The sequence below is a fragment of the Xenopus laevis genome, chromosome 9_10L (assembly GCF_017654675.1).
Source record: "Xenopus laevis strain J_2021 chromosome 9_10L, Xenopus_laevis_v10.1, whole genome shotgun sequence".
NCBI lineage: Eukaryota > Metazoa > Chordata > Amphibia > Anura > Pipidae > Xenopus > Xenopus laevis.
The window spans coordinates 98,232,638-98,254,729 of NC_054387.1; the positions used below are offsets into that span (position 1 = coordinate 98,232,638).

General features: G+C 38.1%; 1 protein-coding gene across 4 annotated transcripts in view; it reads right to left on the minus strand.

Annotated features, from left to right (window-relative positions):
• usp7.L (ubiquitin specific peptidase 7 (herpes virus-associated) L homeolog) overlaps nucleotides 1–22,092 on the minus strand; it is a 70,106-nt gene that overhangs the window by 33,617 nt on the left and 14,397 nt on the right. For all 4 annotated transcript variants that reach the window (XM_018236289.2, XM_018236287.2, XM_018236290.2 and 1 more), the window contains exons 3-10: nucleotides 13,595–13,793; nucleotides 11,637–11,775; nucleotides 9,237–9,325; nucleotides 9,041–9,149; nucleotides 7,602–7,732; nucleotides 1,640–1,694; nucleotides 1,230–1,310; nucleotides 1,027–1,117 (exon numbers count right to left, since the gene is read on the minus strand). In XM_018236289.2, coding sequence (XP_018091778.1) covers nucleotides 1,027–1,117; nucleotides 1,230–1,310; nucleotides 1,640–1,694; nucleotides 7,602–7,732; nucleotides 9,041–9,149; nucleotides 9,237–9,325; nucleotides 11,637–11,775; nucleotides 13,595–13,793 — 894 coding nt within the window. The remainder of the gene's footprint in view (nucleotides 1–1,026; nucleotides 1,118–1,229; nucleotides 1,311–1,639; nucleotides 1,695–7,601; nucleotides 7,733–9,040; nucleotides 9,150–9,236; nucleotides 9,326–11,636; nucleotides 11,776–13,594; nucleotides 13,794–22,092) is intronic.

Here is a 22,092-nt window from a genome sequence, read left to right on the forward strand (position 1 = left end):
ATCTGCAGCCTAGTTGTGCATTTCAAAGGCAATCCTTACAACATGTTTGTATGAGAATTATCTACCAAAGTCAAAGGGAACAAAACATTGCAATTTTGCAAAGAAATGTTCAAGCAATTCTACTAAAAACTTGTTTGTACGCTGCTTAAAAAGTGTATAAATTAGCTGCTTTTTTACCACCTTTATAAATATGGTCCATAAAGCAGAGATGATCTGTTGAACCGTGACTTGCTTAAAAAAGGAAGGTTCTGCCAGCACCAACAGACACTGATCCCAACAACAGCTGTTTGTATTGCAACACAAAACTATCCTTTACTTGTGCTTAATTTAGGCAGACTTATTTGTTTCCTAAGAGAGAGCAGAATTGCGCTTTTAAAGAGCCAGTAACAGTCAAAAATACTCAAAACAAACACATGCTCACTTAGTTGACATTCTTGAAACTTCAGCTGTGTTTCAGAAAGCACAACATTGTAATTTAGGATTTAAAAATAAAAAAAAATATCCATTGAGTTGAACCTTTTTGGGTAATCGAAATAAGCCTGCGATTTGATCCAGAAAGAAGCAAAAACCCTATATGAAGCCTCTCCAATTTGACTTTGATTTGAGATCGTTCTTGACTCAAAGATCTCAATCAGACCAGTCGATGGATGATCTTTTTCCAAGTTTATTTATTTCAGTTTATTGAGTTTAGTTCAGTAATCCTGTATTTTTCGAAAAGGCATCCAACTCTTTGCAAATGGGCAGACTTTACCTTATATGCACCCTTTTAAAATAGCTCAAAACCTTGTTGTTCCTTCCTGCTGCTGACAGACATTGCTTGCTACAGCTAAACTCATTATCCCCAGGTTCCCATCAAGGATTTGCTATTTTCCCATTATGGGCACAAGTGGCTTTCATATTTTTAAATCCCAGGTGCATAAAGTTACATTTGTCGGTACTAAATCAAATCTGACAAGCTTTAAACGTAACGTATAAAAACAATGATAGATAGTTCATGATATACCAGAAAAAGAAAATATTACTTACTGTTTTTCTTTCCCTTTATACTTAGCTGGATATCATAATAATCTTCTATGCGTTCAGACCGATAGTCAACATGCTTGCACTGTATATAAGACTGAAGAGCACAAAAACAATTCAGCACATAGAACTATAAATTGATAACGCAAAAATAAATATATATAGATATAGATATATATATATATTTATTTATACACATATATACGTACCACCATCTTTCCTCTAAATAACTTGGGTATGGTTCCCTCGACACACGTGCCTTTCATTTTGTTTTCAACATTATCCAGTAACTGCAAAAACAAAAACATTTCAGTTATTGAACAAAATTGTGCAACTGCCTGTGGACATTTCAGTCCAAGTCATTAAAGTAGTATAGCCTCTAATTCCAAATTTGTTTGATGAACAGGGCTTGCAAAGAAAAATGTTTTTCTTGTTTCTTGCACAAACCAAAAAGCCCTTTTTATAAAAATTTTTGAACCTTGGCTGAATTTTTCATGTTTGTGTGGGGACATGACCAAATATTGGCTCTAAAGGGGAGGGTTGAACCTTTAACCTCAAATACCACTAGGTTTATTCCCAGTGTGACCAAGGAAATAATAAAGCCATTTTGGTTACTTACCACTCTACATAATTCTTGGACATCGTGCTGCATAAAGCTGTCTAGCGTCTCCCACCTGAAAATAGCAAAAGTATTCATCTTTCTGACAAAGAAGCAATTTTAAGTTTGAATCTGGTTTTTAGTTACTACAGAAAACATAATACTGCTGTGGTTTTGGATAGCAACACAATATTTAAAATAAACTGATTAAAATTAAGTTATTATGTAGGCCTTCGGGGGGGATCCCTACTCTTTGTTATAGAGCTGCTGTGTGTTTTTGTGGCTACAGTAGGCTTTGGTCGAATACAAAGGTAGTAGCATAACAATAGTTAAAGGGATTGTTCAAAGTTGAATTAACTTTTAGTATGACATAGAGAGTGACATTCTGAGACAATCTGCAAAAAAAAAATGCTATTCTGGATCTAGTGATCTCAAATGATCTAGAACTTATAGCAAATATGCAAGTCATTGAACCCCTGGGTAATAGTGACCATAATGTTTTATCAAATAATGTCTGGTACAAAAAAACAAATATGCACTGGGGCAACAAAAACTGAATTTCAGAAAAGCTAATTTTAGTGCCTTGAGGGCTGCCCTTCAGAGCATTGATTGAGGCATTATGTTTTCAGCTAAAAACACAGAACATAAATGGTTGTCATTTAAAATATTAAACCATTACTGTTCTCAATTTATTCCCTTAAGGAGTAAATGTAGAAGCTCTAAGAATCATCCTATGTGGCTTAATATAGCAGTAAAGAAGTTAATAGGAAAGAAGAGAAAGGCATTTAAAAACTACAAGTCTGCCCAGATGGATTCTCTGGGCTCTTTTTTAAACTTTTGCAACCTCATCTGATCACGGCCCTTCATAGAGCTTACAATGCAATTCAACATCAACATCATTGGTCACCTTCTTCCCTAGAGGCCCATATTAGCCTAATACTCAAAAAAGATAAAGACCCTGCTTCTCCCGCTAGTTATAGGCCTATATCTCTCATAAACAATATGAAAATTCTGGCAAAAATTTTGGCGCTTCGTATCAAACCCGGATTTTCACAGATTAGATCAAGCAGGCTTTCTCCCCGGTCGGGATTTCAGAAATGGACAGCACCGTATCATGGGTAAAAAGCCTTTATTGTAACTTGGCTACGACCAGAGACACAGTTACGTTTCAAGCCACATCCTGGCTCTTTATCAAACTTTCTCCCCGGTCGGGAGACTAGAGACAATTTAAACAAACTTATCTCCCTTGTAACTATAGCAAGACGGAAAAATGTCCTGATTTGTCTCCTGTCGACCGACGCGGAGAAAGCCTTCGATAGGGTAAGATGGGATTTCATGTTTCGTTGTTTGCGATACATTGGAATGGGCCCACACATGCTAGCTTTGATCGGATCTTTATATTTTAATCCAACGGCCAAACTTAAAATTAATAATACTCTCTCTAACCCTATTGCACTTCGCAATGGTACGAGACAAGGGTGCCCACTTTCGCCCCTTCTCTTTGTCTTAACACTGGAACCCTTATTATCTATGATATGGAATAATGTCAACATTAAAGGTCTGCTGGTAAATAATATATCATATAAGATTTGTGCATACGCTGATGATTTACTATTTACTCTTTCCCAACCGACGGTTACTTTGCCTAATTTACTGGAGGAAATCAGAATATACAGCCAACTGAGCGATTTTAAAATAAATTTTGAGAAATCTATTGCCTTGAATATTAGCATTTCAGACGACACTGTCACTGCTCTAAAGAGTAAATTTCCTTTTAAATGGGCTAGAGAAAAGCTGGTATATCTAGGTATAACTTTGTCACCTAATGTGGATGATTGGGTTCGCATTAACTATTCCTCTACTTTGCAGGCAATTAATAAGGACTGTATAGCTTGGTCAAATAGGCTGCTGTCTTGGTTTGGCAGAGTGAATTCCCTCAAAATGAATATTCTCCCGAGACTTTTATACATTTTTCAAATGCTTCCATTACGTCCTCCTAAGGACTTTTTCCTCACGCTCCATACCATTATATCCAAATTTGTGTGGAATGGGAAACAGCCGCGCATCAAGCAGGAAATACTCCGGCACCGTCGGACCGCGGGTGGTGTTGGTTTGCCAGACTTTAAATTATACCATCAAGCGAGTGTACTCGTGCGATTATTAGATTGGACTTATAACGCGAACTCTAAATCTTGGATACAATTGGAACAGTCTTCAGTGCCATGTCCTCTCAAGTCCATTCCTTGGCTTTCTCCGAGACTTCGCCCGATATCTGCAAGGGATTCTCCTCTTATACAATATTGCCTTTACTTGTGGGACTCTTTAAAGACGACAGAAAATCTAACTACATTGCATTCCCTCCTCACCCCTCTGACATCTAATAACGATTTCCCTCCGGGACTACGGGCAGATTACTTTGCCAAGTGGCAGGGCAAAGAGGTGAATCAAATTTACCATATCTGTCCTATTGGAGTTATCCCTTCGTGGGAGCTGCTACAAACTACATTCAATTTACCGGGATCGGAACATTTTAAATATCACCAACTTACCAGTTTTATTAGAGCCACCTTGTCTCGTCCGACCGTAGCTCCGCTATATACGGAATTTGAGAAATTATGTACTCGTGGCTCCCCACCTCTCAGGAATATCACTTCCTTATATCAGATACTTCTGCAACAAACCACCGCCAGATCTTCCCCTATTACACGCTTCAAGAGTTGGGAAGCTGAACTACAGGTGACTTTTACTGACCAGGAATGGGAGGATATTGTAGCTAAAACTTTCTCGGGTCCTAGAAGCTGTAAGACACTAGAAAACAACTATAAAATCCTCTCCCGTTGGTACAATACTCCCACGAGACTCCATAAAATGTTTCCCACCTCCACCGACAAACGGAGATGTTTACAACATCCTGGCACCATGCTACACATTTTTTGGGCCTGCCCTAACATCAGGTCATTTTGGGCTCAAATCTTAGACGTATGCAACACTCAGCTGCAGTTAGATATACCCAATGACCCAGCTACGGTACTCTTGCACTTCAATACGGACTCTGTGCACTCTTATAAAAAGTCCCTGATGCAGTTTGCATTGAACGCTGCCAAAATATTAATTCCTCGCAAATGGCAAAGTACTGTTTCCCCAACACGAGCTGAATGGATCCAAGAAATGGAAGAGATTCACAAATTTGAGGAGACCCATGCTGACTCTCATGCTGATATTCTTAAACATTGGTCCACCTGGCGCCTATGGATACAATATCTGGACTCCATTGCTCTCATGAGTAATGGGAGTGCTCTTGCCAAACCAAGTCAGTGACTGTAATTGTATTCTTCATATATATTCTGAATGTATATTTGCCTGCAGATGTTGTTGACCTCTGTTTTTTGAAATGTGCGACTTAATGGTTACTATGTGAGACAAGTTGATATGTTCCCGAGTGCTCATTAGCCAGTTCTACTTGCCACTTCTGCTGGTAGCTCACGCTATTGCTGTGTCTGTCCCCCCCCCCTACATCCCCAGTTGCTCTTATCTATAACAGCTCCCCAACTGTTTGACTGCCATGGCGCTGACTGCGGACATTTTACAGGTGAATTTGTTACCAATCCCTCTGCTGGCGATAGCTCTTATTTTGATTTCTCATGCATGTATCTAAATATTATCGAGACAAAGCTTTTTGTTGGAAACTTTGAATGTAAATTGTTTATTCGATTTTTGAAAGACATTACCAGCTGGATTGTGCTTACATAATGCCTTACTGTTCTGAATATGCAGTCCTGTATGGAACTGTGTTTTTTCTTTCCTTTCTGTATTTTTTCTTACTTTCTTAAAACTCAATAAAAATAAAAATTTAAAAAAAAAAAACAAAAAACTACAAGTCTGTTGGGACAGAAGCTGCATTTGACGAATATAAATACTATAATAAATGTTGTAAAGAAGCAATCCAGAACGCAAAGAAAAGAAATTAAGAGTGCATTAAGTCTAACCCCAAAAAGTGCTTTTAAGTATATTAATAGTAAAAAGATGCGGGTTGAGAGTTTTGCTCCATTAAATAATGGTACCAGTATGGTTGTAACAGATACAGAAAAGGCAAATGTGTTAAATCAGTTCTTTTCTTCAGTGTTTACAATAGAGGAGTCTAAGTTCCCGGGCTCACATCATAGCTGCACTGATGGCTCAGCTCAATCTAGTCAGTGGCTGATATGGTTGATAAAGTTTTAATAAAAATGTATGTAAACAAGGCTCCAGGGCTCTAAGAGAGCTTAGTTCACTTTTAGACCGGCCCGTATTTCTGCATTTTTCAGATTCGCTTTCATCTGGTATGGTACCTATGGATTGGAGAAAAGCTGATGTCATTCCAATATTTAAAAAGGGATTAAGATCTCAGCCTGGCAATTATAGGCCAGTAAATTTGACATCTGTGGTGGGCAAATTATCTGAAGGCTCAGCATGGCTTTATGAAGGATAGGTCATGTCAGACAAATTTGATTGCTTTTTATGATTAGGTAAGTACGATGCTGGACAGTGGGGGGGGGGCAGTAGATCTATTTGGATTTTCAGTGATCTATTTGGATTTTGCCAAAATGCTTGATACCGTGCCTCACAAACAACTGCTTTCTAAACTATGGTCTGAGTCTTAATGAAGTCCTTTGCACGTGGATAGGAAACTGGCTACAGGATAGGGTACAGAGGGTGGTTGTTAATGGTACATTCTCCGCTTGGAGCAAGGTTCTTAGTGGGGTCCCTTAGGGCTCGGTATTGGGTCCACTTTTATTTAACTTGTTTATTAATGACTTAAGGGGGTATTGTAAGTAATGTCATTTTTCTACTTTATAGAGCACTTGTAAGGCCCCATCTAGAATATGCCGTACAGTTTTGGTCTCCATCATTCAAACAGGACATTATTGTATTAGGGAGGGTACAGAGAAGGGCAACTAAGCTGGTTAAAGGTATGGAAAAATCTATGAGGAAAGACTGGCCATATTGGGGATGTTCACGCTGGAGAAGAGGCGCATAAGGGGTGATGATAACTATATATAAGGGGATCATATAATTATCTCTCTAATGCTTTAATTACCAGTAGGTCTTTCCAACTAACACAAGGTCACTCATTTTGATTAGAAGAAAAGAGATTCCGCCTAAATATGCGGAAGGGATTTTTTACAGTGAGAACTGTGAAGATGTGGAATTCTCTCCCTGAATCAGTTGTACAGGTTGATACATTAGATAGCTTTAAGAAGGGGTTGGATGGCTTTTTAGCAAGTGAGGAAATACAGAGTTATGGAAGATAGCTCATAGTACAAGTTGATCCAGGGACTCCATTTTGGAGCCAGGAAGGAATTTTCTTCCCCCTCTGAGTCAAATTGGAGAGGCTTCAGATTGGGCTTTTTGCCTTCCTCTTGATAAATTAGCAGTTAGGCAGGTTAAAATAAAGTTCAAGGGTTGAACTTGATGGACGTGTGTTTTTTTAACCTAACTTACTATGTAATTTAAACTTAACTGCTTCCTATGAGTTAATCTAAATTGAAGATTAACAATATAGGGTCTGAAGAGGAAAATTATAGCAATAAAATTAAATCAATGGTGTCAAATCTTTTTTTAGTTGCCAGGGTCAGTGGCAGAATTTTCGGTTGCATGCTGTAAAGCCAGTATAGGAATGCTACTAATTAAAAAAAAAAAAAAAACGAAAACCACTGGAAAGCTTATAAATAGGTCCATCTATTACATAATTAAAGTAATCAGACCATAATCATTTGGTTGTTCTGAACGAAAACAAAAGAAAGAAAGGTTACAAGCCTTTCGTGTCTAACTAACAACAAAATTACAACATGATTACGCATACAAAGCCATCTTGTCAAGAGTTGGTGAGCAATTATTTCCAGTGTAGGCAACTTACCAGAAAAGTTTCAGAAAAGAAGAACCTTAACCATAATACATTTAAAGTTTATAAAAGTTAAATTAATTTATAAGGATAACAACATACCCAAAAGATTTCGTTAATTTTTTAGTTCCTACAGGCTTGTCACTGTGTTGTAATTCATAAAATACTCGTTGTAATGCTAAAGGGACACTTTTGGAGGAGTCATCACCTTCAGTGGGCATCATATACACAGCCTGTTGTAAACAAAACAAAAAAATATTTAGTTTTTAATTAATTTAATTACCCCCATGTCGGTCTTTTTTAAATGAAAGGGGCTTTGCATGCACCAGATTACCAACAGCTCTTTTTGTACAGGCATGGGATCCTTTATCCAGAAAGCTCGGAATTATGGAAAGGCTGTCTCCCATAGACTACATTTTATTCAAATTTTTAAAATTATTTCCTATCCTTTGTCTCTATAATAATAACACAGTACCTTGTGCTTGATCCCAACGAAGATATAATTAATCCTCATTGGAAGCAAAAACAGCCAATTGGGTGTATTTAATGTTTAAATATTATTTTAGGTTAAAGGTGTGGAGATCCACATTTCAGAAAGATCTGTTATCTGGAAAATCCCAGGTTCGGAGCATTGTGGATAACAGGTCCAAAACCTGTATCCACATACACCATACATGCATGTTTAGGTCTTGAAATAATCGGTTGCAATCTAAAAGCATATAGAATATATCTGCCTTGCAATACAAACTGCACTACATTTCTTAAGATCCTTTAGGCTCCTAAATGAAAGCTAAAGCATCTTAGAGGAAAAATATCAAACAACAAAAGGGTTAAAATAACTGCCATATGGTAAAGATTGCCATTGACATTAGCATAAGCTTATGTTGACATTTTATTCAGGATGTTCCTGAATTTTAGGTTATCTCATCTAGTATATTTCCAGTGTAACAATGTTTAATCACCAGCCAAAAACAGCTTTTTGAAAAAAATACTTAAATTAAAAACAATTGTCCTATGTACATTATTTTAAAGAAGCAATTGAATGCAAAACATATTTGTTTAGCCCTTTCTGTTCTCCGGCTCCAATGATTGAAACAATGTAGCAGAAGTCACTTTTTCTCTAGGTCTGTTAATTTGTTTCTCTAGGTTTGTTAATCCTTTTACCTTGTTTTGGTAGTCAGAGCCAGCAGTGCATAAAATATAAACAGCAAGACAGATACCGGTATCTGTGGAATCAGTTATCCAGAAAATTATGATCTGTTATCCGGAAAACCCCAGGTCCAGAGCATTCCGGATAACAGGTCCAATATCTGTACTGTTTTCAGTGGCAGAAACTTTTTAAAATACATTTAAAGCCGTTCATTTTCAATGATTTAATATTTGAAAGTTATACTTTCTTTCAATATGCAAAACAGACTTATTGGCTGGAGACCCCCTAAAAGTATAAATCAATAAAGAATATGCAAACCAGAAACTAAACAGACAGCAAAATAACTATAATATTAAAATAAGATCAGGAAAGGAAATTTAAAAAAAAATACCTTTCGAAGTTGGTTTGTAAAAAATAATGTTTGCAATAAACTATTCATGTAACAAGTTGCTCCTTGATTCTTCAATCCAACATAGCCAGTGTGCTTCTTCGAATCCCACCTTTACAAAAAAAAAGAAATGTCAATACATACAGGGTGGCTTTACAAATGTAGTAAACAGTAACTATTAATAACTGTGAATACTTACGATACTCCATGAGGAGCATCAGCTTGCACATATACTTCGAAAGTCACCTTGTCATCTTCTACAAAACCCTTTTCTGGATCAGTAACCTCCTGCAAATATAAAACAAGACCAACAAATATGACTATGAATATTTTCATTCATCCAGGTCATGGTATATCTAATATAAGTAATTATAAAACACTATAAGACCAACAAATGTGTAGATTAGGTCTATCAGAAAAAAAAATTAAGGGAAAAGGAAAGACTAATTCACTGGGTGATGATTTTTTGATCAGTTTTTTCCATAATTTACAAATCAGCATCTTAGGGTAAGGCCACACTAAGCGATAGCGCGGCGATTTGACTCGCCGCGACTTTTCGCTGCGACTTTTAAACTGCAATCGCTGGCGAAACTTTGGCGCTGGCGTCTATGGGGAATCGCTGCGTAAAAACACACGCGGCGATCTTTTTTCTATTGTCGCTCGAAATCGCCTCGCTAGGCGATTTCGAGCGACAATAGAAAAAAGATCGCCGTGTGTGTTTTTACGCTGGCGATTTTGCGCGATTCCCCATAGACGCCAGCGCCAAAGTTTCGCCAGCGATTGCGGATTAAAAGTCGCGGTGAAAAGTCGCCGCGAGTCAAATCGCCGCGCTATCGCTTAGTGTGGCCTTACCCTTAAACAGCAATCCATTCACCCAGAGAGAGAGACATGAAGCCACATTCAAGTAGCTGCTTTAGATTACTGATTTTGAAACTGTACCACTATATATCTGCTATGTGATGACTTCTGGTTCAGGACTAATAACAAGGAAGCAAAACTACGCTGGTTTTACAATGCCAGATTGCAGTAGTCAGAGAATTCCTGCAGAATTCCAGTATATCAGAGAATGATTTCTCTATTATTAGCGCAGTAGGATTATGTTCTAAAAAAAATTATAGTGCTACGGTTTCTTTCATGTATGGTGAACATCCCATTTAAGACCCTTAAATGAGATACAGGTATGGGACCTGTCATCCAGAACTCTTGGGACCTGGAGTTTTCCAGATAATGGATCTTTCCGTAATTTGGATCTTCATAGCTTAAGTCCACTAGAAAATCATGTAAACATTAAATCCAATAAGGATTAATTATATCTTAGTTTGGATCAAGTACAAGGTAATTTTTTTTTATTATTACAGAGAAAAAGGAAAAACATTTATAAAAATTGGATTATTTGATTATAATGGAGTCTACAGGAGACTGCCTTTCCGTAATTTGAAGCTTTCTGGAGAATGGGTTTCTGGATAACTGATCCTATACCTGTACATACTCTCTGTTTTCAAAGCACCAACAATGAGTCCAGGACAATCTTCCATAGACTCCATTTAATCAACTAATTCAATTTTTTTAAAATTATATATTTTATATATTTTTTTCTCTGTAGTGATAAAACAGTAACTGTACTAAGATACCAGTATCCAAACTAAAATATAATCTTTATTGGAAACAGAACAATCCTATTGGGTCTAGTTAAAATTAAAATGATTTTTAGCAGACAAGGTATGGAGATCCAAATTACATTAAGAACCCTGACCAGAAAAGCCCCCAGGTCCAGAGCATTCTTGATAAAAGGTATATGCATGCCATTGGAGGTTGCCATAGCAAACACAAAAAGTGTATCTTATATGAACAGATGTAAGCACATAAATAATTAAGCACCTGCAGTGTGTGAATATTGGCCATAATATCACCATGTGACAGTTTAAAATACTAGTGTAACTCTTAAGAGATACAAAGCACACTAATGTGAGTATTAAAAACAAACTTATTCTGGCAATTGCTAAGCAAGGAAAAAGTATCAAGATCCTCCTGCAGTGTATGAGTTGCGCTACTGGATACAAATGCATATACTTTCATAATTATGAAAAGGCTCATAACAGTGCTATAGTACTAAAAGTAACAAGTCCACAACATGATCTGGCAATAACTAGACCAGTTGTTTAGCAGAATGTGGATTTTTTAAATGTGGAGCCTTTGATCAGTCCACTGCTATAACTTTTACTGAATTTGACAGCCACTATTCACTTGTGTAGCTATATATTGGGTGCAGTAGGGCACCATACATGTATACATAATAATTGGACAGAACTTTGTTTTTGTATTAGTGATACGTGTATGGTGAGCTTAAGGGCTATTGCACTCTAGATTAGTCACCCAATATAAATTAGCAATTGATTTCCTGCAAATGCTTTCCAACCGGTAAAAATGTAAACTGCCAGTGGGAAAACGGGTCACTTTGATTTTCTAAAATCACTTGAAGTATCCTCACAAGGCAACTCTAGAATCTCCTAGTGTGCAATCAGCCTAAAGCAGCAGTTCCCAAACTGTGCAGCATTAAACAGAGACTGGGGGAACAAGAAAAGACAGCAATTTTTCTTACACTCCATGCCATAAAATTGGAAAAGCCCCAGTCGTTTTCCTTATGAAAGAACAGATGACTTATGCGGCGACTAAAAAATTTCTCCTCATCTTTGAAATTTATTATCTTCAGTACTGCCTGTGCATGACAGGACCATGACCTGTTTAAAAAAACATGAAAGAAAATAAATACTTTTTATTTCAATTTAATCGAACATGTATTGTAATATATTCTCTTCTACATGTAATCCACTATTTAAAGGGGAACTAAAGCTTAACTAAAGAAGTAGGCTAGAAATGTTGAACATTATGTTTTGGGCTTCTGTACCACCTCAAGGCAACCCAAGCCATTTAGCAGCAAAGATCTGTGTCTCCAAAGATGCCCCAGTAGCTCCCCATCTTCTTTTCTGCTGATTCACTGCACATGCTCTGTGCTGCTGTCACTTACTGAGCTTATGGACCCACTCACAATATACAGTACACACAGAATATAAATGTTACAATATAATTAGTATTGAATACATATAATAACTACATGACAACACAGAAACCAGTGCAATTAGCATCAGAATTTAATAATCAGCCCTGTAGCATCAGTTTATATTACAGGCCAACCCTTTTCTGCTTGATAATTTGCGACGACCCCTAAGCTTAGCTTCTCAACAGCTGCTCAGAGCCCACTGAGCATGTGAGTGTCGCAGACACTTTCCAAGATGGTGACCCCCTGTGACAAGTTTGAAGTCCTGGATCATTACCGCTATTGACAAGCTGAAACTTTTGGCTAGAACAACAAGTTCAGTATATAAAATATGGTATTTTTACCCATATTCATTTTTAGGCTTTAGTTATCCTTCAAAATGGGGCAGTTATATTTTAAAATTGTTTTTAAGTTTCAGATTTATTAAACAATATCAATGCATATGGCTATAAAAAAAAAGTTTAAGCGATCAATAGGCAGTAATGACTAATTTCAGTTTTAAATTAGTTTCACTTCCATAATGACATTTGTCTTTTTTTTTATCACAGGCAAGGCATAGTGCAAATTAAGATCAAAGGCCTGACCTGTACCAAGTGAACTGGCAATCTATGCTCATCAGCATACACAAATTTCTCATTAGGCCAATGGCACACTGGAATAATTTGTCACAGATCGGTACAAGAAGGCCTGGACTGGCATCTGTCGGTTCTGGCAAATGCCAGATGGGCTGCTGTAAGATGCCATAGAAGATGACTAATTAGTGGGCCGGTTGGGCCTCAATGTACTTGAAATGCCAGGGCCTATGTTGACTCCCAGTCCGGACCTGGTTACAAGCAGACTAAATTTAAAGAATTACAATCTGCATTTGAACGCTTCTTAGCAGGATGAAAAAAACGGTCAGATAATTTACCGTGTATCAAAGAATAACAAGAAAACTGCATTTAGTTCCAAACATGGCCACTAGCAACAGAAACAGGGCATCAGCTATCCTTTTGGGCATTGGATTTAAGTTTGTTTTCGAATTAGTAGTTGCTATGCTAATGTGAGGATTGCACTCTTCCACTGGCAAAAAAATAAAAGAATAATGTCGTAGTTTTCATAAGCATAAACCAGCAAACTCTATAGTCTGTATACTTGCAAAACATATTTATGCAGAATTCTTGATTATACTCAGCACAAGTTATTTTTCAGACTCAGAACTTCCTTTCCTATAATTCCTTAAAAAAAAATAATAATATAAAACACAACCTAAGATAAGATACAGCAGAACCCCCATTTTACATCCCCTGATTTTAAGTTTCCCCTCATTTTACATTGTTTTTTGCTCCCACCTATATATTATGCATAATACATTTCACGTTTTCCCTCATTTTACATCGTTGTTTTCTGGCCCCCTAAAAAAACGTAAAATGAGGGTACTACTGTATATATATTTATCTTACATACTTTTCCACTACCACCATCAGTGTTAGGTTAACTAAAAGTTAAGCAAGCAGTCTTACGTTGAATCAGATTCAGCATTACACTGAAGGAAAAATCCCACACTTTTCTGATGCGGTCGGTCTGGATAAAATCGCGGCATCACCATAATTTTCCAAGGAAGGTTCCGTACAAAGCAAGGAGGGCTAAGCACAGATTCACTTAGACGACTGAAGCGTTCTACACTGAACTGAAATGTAGCTTCTGATCTCCAGCTTGTATCTTAAAAATAAACAAATACATCTTTAAACATAATTACTTAGCAGCACAGCTAATTAAGGCTATAATCACGGAAAGCAAGGAAATAAAACTCCAGTTTTCTAGTTATGTTTTTCCTTTATAGGAGGAGGGGGTTCCATGAAATGATACATGATAAGCCTAAACGTGGTTATACACTAGAAGATCCAGAAGGTCAGCAAACGAGTGAATCTTTCCCTGATTTGACCACCAAAGACAGGGCGATATCAGGCTAGGGCCAAATGATCTCATTACAAACCTGCCCGATCGATATCTGTCAAATTTTTGGCCAGATCTCAGTCTGGGAGGTCAATCCGAATGCCCCATACACTGACAGATAAGCTACCGAAACGGTCCTGAATCGGCAGCTTATGTATATGGCCACCTTTACTCTACTGGGTTAACAGAGAAAATATACATTTACTCTGTTAAGTGAGCATGTAAAAGTAGCAAGCAAACAGAAGTGAACATTTAAAAAAAGAAAAACATCTCAGTCCATCAGGGAACCATCCTCAAAACAAACTCATACAATTCGGAACAATAAAAGTGATATATACACAATATTCAATTGCTTTCCATTTTTCAGTATAGCCCTGTCTCTGATATTTCAGTCTGGCAAGTCATTAATTCAGGTGCAGATTCTGAACTGTTACAATTTGCTACATTTCTCAACAACATGTGGAACATTAGTGTACATATTGATATATATTGTATCAATTTTAACAGCTGCCTTTAACCCTTTAAGTGCCACAGAACGTAGAATCTACGTTCTGTGGATCAAAGGACCAAAGTGCCACAGATCGTAGATTCTACGTTCTGCAGCACTTCCGGGTTTGCGAGCGGAGGAGCGGCTGTTAGAGCCGCTCGCTCCGCTCCTTCACGATCCCCTGCCCCTAGACAACGAGCAGAGCAGGGGATCGTGTGGCCCCTGGGGCGCGATCGCCCAGGGGCCCCAAAGCAGCAGCAGGGACGCGTTTCCTATGCGTCCTGCTGCTGCCTGCGCTGCACTTCCGCCCAGCTCCGCCCCCACATGGCTGATGACCGTTGGAGCTGCAGATCTGCTGCGTGGAGCCCTCTCTCATCGATCTGAGGCATCTACCCCAGGTAAGTGTAACATTTGCACACACAAAAACACACAAACACACCAACACACACTTATTACAGTAATATACACTTACATTCACACTTACACACACTCACACATAGATTTTTGGGGATTGGGGGGGTCACACACACTCACAGCACCCATGTACACTTGCACACGCGCACACGCGCAAATAACATGCAATTTACCCGTTGTACACACGCATATGTACATATATGGCTTTGTGGCTTTTTTTTTTTTTTTCTTATCGCATCGTCTCTTTTTGGGCTAAAAAAAATGTTTTATTGCCGTTCCGAATAGCGTATTCGCTAACCGTACTGTGCAATAGCATTTGTATGTTATTTTGGTGGTTATATTGCAATTTTGGGTATTTTGGTGCATTTTTAGCCATTTTATTGAATTTTTAGCCATTTTATTGCATTTTCAGCTCTGCATTTGTGTTGTTCACTTGTTTCTGTCCGTATAATCGATTTGGCCCAGCTAAAATATTCAAACGGTAATTCTGGTGGCCGATTACACTAGTGTGAAAAAAAAAGCATTGATTTTTGTGGTTTTATTAGTTTTTGGTGATTTATTTGCATTTCACACTGTTCTGTGTTATTTTGTTTTGCCTATGTAAATTTTATCTACTATATATCCATTTGTGGGTCTCTGTGCGCCACATAGTTTGGTATATCTATGCATATTGGGCATCAAAGTGTTCAGTAGACCCCTGTCGTTCATATTTAGGATGTTTTATGCTGATACGTTACGAAATGTGGGGCACATAATGGGGTAAAATTCAAGCTTTGTGACGATTTTCAGAAATTTGATAAAAAACGTTATGTTCAGCATTGCTTTGCAGTTTGGCAGTTTGCAGTAGAAACACTTATTTACCCATTTTGGATTCGTCAGAATGTGTACTTTCTGAAAATATATGGTTTTCTGGGGTCTCTGTACTGTTAGGGGGGTCTAATGTCGCATATTACACACACCAGGTGCTTATATTGCAGCAGCCAGCGCGTCAGCTGTGAAAATGTCTATACATATTGTCATTTGGGGGTCTCTGTGCGCCACATACTTTGGTATATCTATGCATATTGGGCATCAAAGTGTTCAGTAGACCCCTGGCGCTCATATTTAGGATGTTTTATGCTGATAAGCTACGAAATGTGGGGCATATAATGGGGTAAAATTCAAGCTTTGTGACGATTTTCAGAAATTTGATAAAAACCGTTATGTTCAGCATTGCTTTGCAGTTTGGCAGTTTGCAGTACAAACACTTATTTACCCATATTGGATTCGTCAGAATGTGTACTTTCTGAAAATATATGGTTTTCTGGGGTCTCTGTGCTGTTAGGTGGTCTAATGTTGCATAATACACACACCGGGTGGTTATATTGCAGCAGCCAGCGCGTCAGCCGTGAAAATGTCTATACATATTGTCATTTGGGGGTCTCTGTGCGCCACATAGTTTGGTATATCTATGCATATTGGGCATCAAAGTGTTCAGTAGACCCCATGCGCTCATATTTAGGATGTTTTATGCTGATAAGTTACGAAATGTGGGGCATATAATGGGGTAAAATTCAAGCTTTGTGACGATGTTCAGAAATTTGATAAAAACCGTTACGTTCAGCATTGCTTTGCAGTTTGACAGTTTGCAGTAGGAACACATATTTACCCATATTGGATTCGTCAAAATGTGTACTTTCTGAAAATATATGGTTTTCTGGGGTCTCTGTACTGTTAGGGGGGTCTAATGTCGCATATTACACACACCAGGTGCTTGTATTGCAGCAGCCAGCACGCATCAGCCGTGAAAATGTATACACTATTGTCATTTGGGGGTCTCTGTGCGCCACATAGTTTGGTATATCTATGCATATTGGGCATCAAAGTGTTTAGTAGACCCCTGGCGTTCATATTCAGGATGTTTTAGGCTGATAAGTTACGAAATGTGGGGCATATAATGGGGTAAAATTCAAGCTTTGTGACGATTTTCAGAAATTTGATAAAAACCGTTACGTTCAGCATTGCTTTGCAGTTTGACAGTTTGCAGTAGGAACACATATTTACCCATATTGGATTCGTCAGAATGTGTACTTTCCGAAAATATATGGTTTTCTGGGGTCTCTGTACTGTTAGGGGGGTCTAATGTCGCATATTACACACACCGGGTGCTTATATTGCAGCAGCCAGCGCGCGTCAGCCGTGAAAATGTATACACTATTGTCATTTGGGGGTCTCTGTGCGCCACATAGTTTGGTATATCTATGCATATTGGGCATCAAACTGTTTAGTAGACCCCTATGTTTATATTTAGGATGCTTTATGCTGGTAATGATACATGGACAATACGATGCTGGAAAGTTGAAGCTTTGAGGCAATTTTCAGAATATTTTACCAAAACCGCCAAATTTGGCAAAGCCTTGCGACTCAGTAGTTTGGGGCAGAAAGGCATGGGTACCCATTTTAGATTCTGTATAATGTGTACTTTCCAAAGATATATGGGTTTGGGGGGTAAACATATATTTCTGTGTTTTTACCCCACAAAAATGCAGTCAATGTGTTGATTTTTCATTAGCTGAAGTTACCCACAGGACTATTTGTATGCGCTAACTTCATTTTGGGGCCTCTAACTGCCATATACTTTGGTAAACCTATGCACAGTGGGCACCAAACTGTTTGGAGGACCCCTGGCAATCATATTTAGGGTGTTTTTTTTTGGTGCGTAACGATACATGGGTGATATCGTGCTGAGAAGATGAAGCTTTGAGGCAATTTTCAGATATTTCACCAAAACCGACAATTGTGGGAAAGCCTTGCGACTCAGTAGTTTGGAGCAGAAAGGCATGGGTACCCATTTTAGATTCTGTAGAATGTGTACTTTCCAAAAATATATGGGTTTGGGGGGTAAACATATATTTCTGTGTTTTTACCCCACAAAAATGCAGTCAATGTGTTGATTTTTCATTAGATGAAGTTACCCACAGGACTATTTGTATGCGCTAACTTCATTTTGAGGCCTCTAACTGCCAGATACTTTGGTAAACCTATGAACAATGGCCACCAAACTGTTTGGAGGACCCCTGGCAATCATATTTAGGGTGTTTTTTTTTGGTGCGTAACGATACATGGGTGATATGGTGCTGAGAAGTTGAAGCTTTGAGGCAATTTTCAGATATTTCACCAAAACCGACAATTGTGGGAAAGCCTTGCGACTCAGTAGTTTGGAGCAGAAAGGCATGGGTATCCATTTTAGATTCTGTAGAATGTGTACTTTCCAAAAATATATGGGTTTGGGGGGTAAACATATATTTCTGTGTTTTTACCCCACAAAAATGCAGTCAATGTGTTGATTTTTCATTAGATGAAGTTACCCACAGGACTATTTGTATGCGCTAACTTCATTTTGAGGCCTCTAACTGCCAGATACTTTGGTAAACCTATGAACAATGGCCACCAAACTGTTTGGAGGAACCCTGGCAATCATATTTAGGGTGTTTTTTCTTGGTGCGTAACGATACATGGGTGATATGGTGCTGAGAAGTTGAAGCTTTGAGGCAATTTTCAGATATTTCACCAAAACCGACAATTGTGGGAAAGCCTTGCGACTCAGTAGTTTGGAGCAGAAAGGCATGGGTACCCATTTTAGATTCGGTAGAATGTGTACTTTCCAAAAATATATGGGTTTTGGGGGGTAAACATATATTTCTGTGTTTTTACCCCACAAAAATGCAGTCAATGTGTTGATTTTTCATTAGCTGAAGTTACCCACGGGACTGTTTGTATGCGCTAACTTCATTTTGGGGCCTCTAAATGCCAGATACTTTGGTAAACTTATGAACAATGGCCACCAAAATGTTCAGAGGAACCCTGGCAATCATATTTAGGGTGCTTTTTCTTAGTACGTAATGATACATGGGTGATATGGTGCTGGGAAGTTGAAGCTTTGAGGCAATTTTCAGATATTTCACCAAAACCGACAATTGTGGGAAAGCCTTGCGACTCAGTAGTTTGGAGCAGAAAGGCATGGGTACCCATTTTAGATTCTGTAGAATGTGTTCTTTCCAAAAATATATGGGTTTGGGGGGTAAACATATATTTCTGTGTTTTTACCCCACAAAAATGCAGTCAATGTGTTGATTTCTCATTAGATGAAGTTACCCACAGGACTATTTGTATGCGCTAACTTCATTTTGAGGCCTCTAACTGCCAGATACTTTGGTAAACCTATGAACAATGGCTACCAAACTGTTTGGAGGAACCCTGGCAATCATATTTAGGGTGTTTTTTCTTGGTGCGTAACGATACATGGGTGATATGGTGCTGAGAAGTTGAAGCTTTGAGGCAATTTTCAGATATTTCACCAAAACCGACAATTGTGGGAAGGCCTTGCGACTCAGTAGTTTGGAGCAGAAAGGCATGGGTACCCATTTTAGATTCGGTAGAATGTGTACTTTCCAAAAATATATGGGTTTTGGGGGGTAAACATATATTTCTGTGTTTTTACCCCACAAAAATGCAGTCAATGTGTTGATTTTTCATTAGCTGAAGTTACCCACAGGACTGTTTGTATGCGCTAACTTCATTTTGGGGCCTCTAAATGCCAGATACTTTGGTAAACTTATGAACAATGGCCACCAAAATGTTCAGAGGAACCCTGGCAATCATATTTAGGGTGCTTTTTCTTAGTACGTAATGATACATGGGTGATATGGTGCTGGGAAGTTGAAGCTTTGAGGCAATTTTCAGATATTTCACCAAAACCGACAATTTTGGGAAAGCCTTGCGACTCAGTAGTTTGGAGCAGAAAGGCATGGGTACCCATTTTAGATTCTGTAGAATGTGTTCTTTCCAAAAATATATGGGTTTGGGGGGTAAACATATATTTCTGTGTTTTTACCCCACAAAAAATGCAGTCAATGTTTTGATTTCTCAGTAGCTGAAGTAAAGTCCTGAACAATTTGGATGCGCTAACTTCATATTTGTGTCTCTAAATGCCAGATACTTTGGTAAACCTATGCATAATGGGTATCAAACTGTTCAGTGGACCCCTGGCAATCATATTTCAGGTGCTTTTTCTTGGTACGTAATATAGTTTGGGATATGCGGAGCAGCAAAATAAAACCTTTGAAATGATTTTTCAAAATTTTGAATTTTATTTTGAAAAACCGCTATGTTCAGACAAGCTTTTCTGTTTGGTAGTTGGGAGTAGAGAGACATAGTTACCCATTTTGTAATCGGCAGAATGTGTACTTTTCAAAAATGTATGGTTTTCTGGGGTAAACCTATGGTTTCAGGATTTTTTGCCTTGGAATCTAAAGCATGCCGTTTTCTGCCTTAGTGCTTTCAAAATTCAGTAATATACTGCCGGGAGTTTTTGCTGTACAGAAATCCTAAATCTCCCTAAAACTATACATATCTGGTATTGGCACGTTCGAGAGACATAAGGCTTTCCAAATACGTTGGATTTTCATCTGTAAAATGAAATATTTTTCTGGTATAAATTGATATACGATGAAAAATGGTAATTTTTCATTTTTTTTTTGTTATTTAGCACTATAATTTTTTTTGCACAGGTGGAAATACATGAAAACTCAGGCAGATTTAGAAAGCTCAGTTTCTACCGAAAAAAACAATGTATAATTTTCCTAGGTAAACTATAGGTTTCCCCTCAGAAAATGCCCCTAAAGTGAGAGAGCACAAAATGCTTAAAAACGGCTGGCATTTCGCGTAACCAAAATGTGAAATTCTGCTGGCACTTAAAGGGTTAAAAGGGAACCCTGGCTTTCAAACCAAAATTTGATAAAGAGGCCCACAGAACACAAGAACCCCTAATATACCCTTCACAGTTACCAGTTTCTTCAAAAAGTATTAATAAATACAAGTTTCTAAGCTAAAATCCAGCTGTTTAACAGTTCTTCTCTTTCTGCATCATTTGAAATTTTGGCAGGGAAGGAGGGACTAAACACTGACGTTACAAATTGTAACAACTTCTCCACAGCTTACAGACAGCATGCAGGAACTACATAACCCACAATGCATTGTGCTGTGATGTTCCTTTCCTTATTGAAATCATGTGTGCAGGGAATTGTGGGGTTTGTAGGATACAGGCTGAGGGCAGCTGGCTGTTGATACAAAGTAACAGTAGTCACCCAGCTCAGCTAAAGAGAGAGATTAGCAGGAGAGCAGGAAGCTAGGCTTAAGGAACTGTCAGAAACCATTAAAAATCATTAAAAGTCTGCATATTTTTTAAATAATGTATATTTCAAAGTTGCTTGAAATTATTTTTACTTTTCAAAAAGTTATGTATATTAAGTTATGTTTTTGAGGTCTAGTCTCCCCGAATTGCATTGTGTGTCTCTGCCCTTAAGGAAACTCAGGGATTCTGCTCAGCAGGGACAACGATAAATGTATTAACTAAAACTATCAATTTAGAACAGTTTAGCGAGTCAATGACCACCCTCCCCCCAACCCAGAGATGCTTTAAAATAACATAAGGTGAAAAAGGAATCTTTGCACTTGAATATTTGAAAAATGTGGTGAAGGGTTGTTCACCTTTGAGTTATGTTTTAGCATGATGTAGAGAGTGTTAGTCTGAGATTATTTGCAATTGGTTTTCCTTTTTTATTATTTGTGGTTTTGGAGCTATTTAGCTTTTTATTCAGCAGTTCTCCAGTGTGCAATTTCAGCAGTTTGGTTGTTTTTAGATGGGGTCAGAGACCCCCATTGGAAAGCTGGAAAGAGTTAGAAGAAGGCAACTAATTAAACTATCGAAAATAAATGACAAACAGTTGAAAAGTTGCTTAGTATTGGCCATTTTAGAACGTACTAAAAGTTAACTTAAAGGGGTGGGGTGGTTCACCTTCACATTAACTTTTAGTGTGTTATAGAATGACCAATTCTAAAAAAAGTTTCCAATTGGTCTGAAAAGGAGGATATAACTTGGAGTCCCAAAACTTTGCAATAATGAATTATTGGCCCATAGGGATGGGCGAATTTGGCCCGTTTCGTTGCACCTACTTTTTGGGGCCAATAAAGCAACTTTGATGCACTAATCTTCAAGTCTGTGGTGTGCTACAGTATACCTGGTTTTCTACATGTTTCTTGGATCTCAGGCGGATGGTCCTTCCACTGTAAAGCACCCTACTCATCAAAAAGGGTTCCTTTTACAGGTAGAATCTCTTCATATTT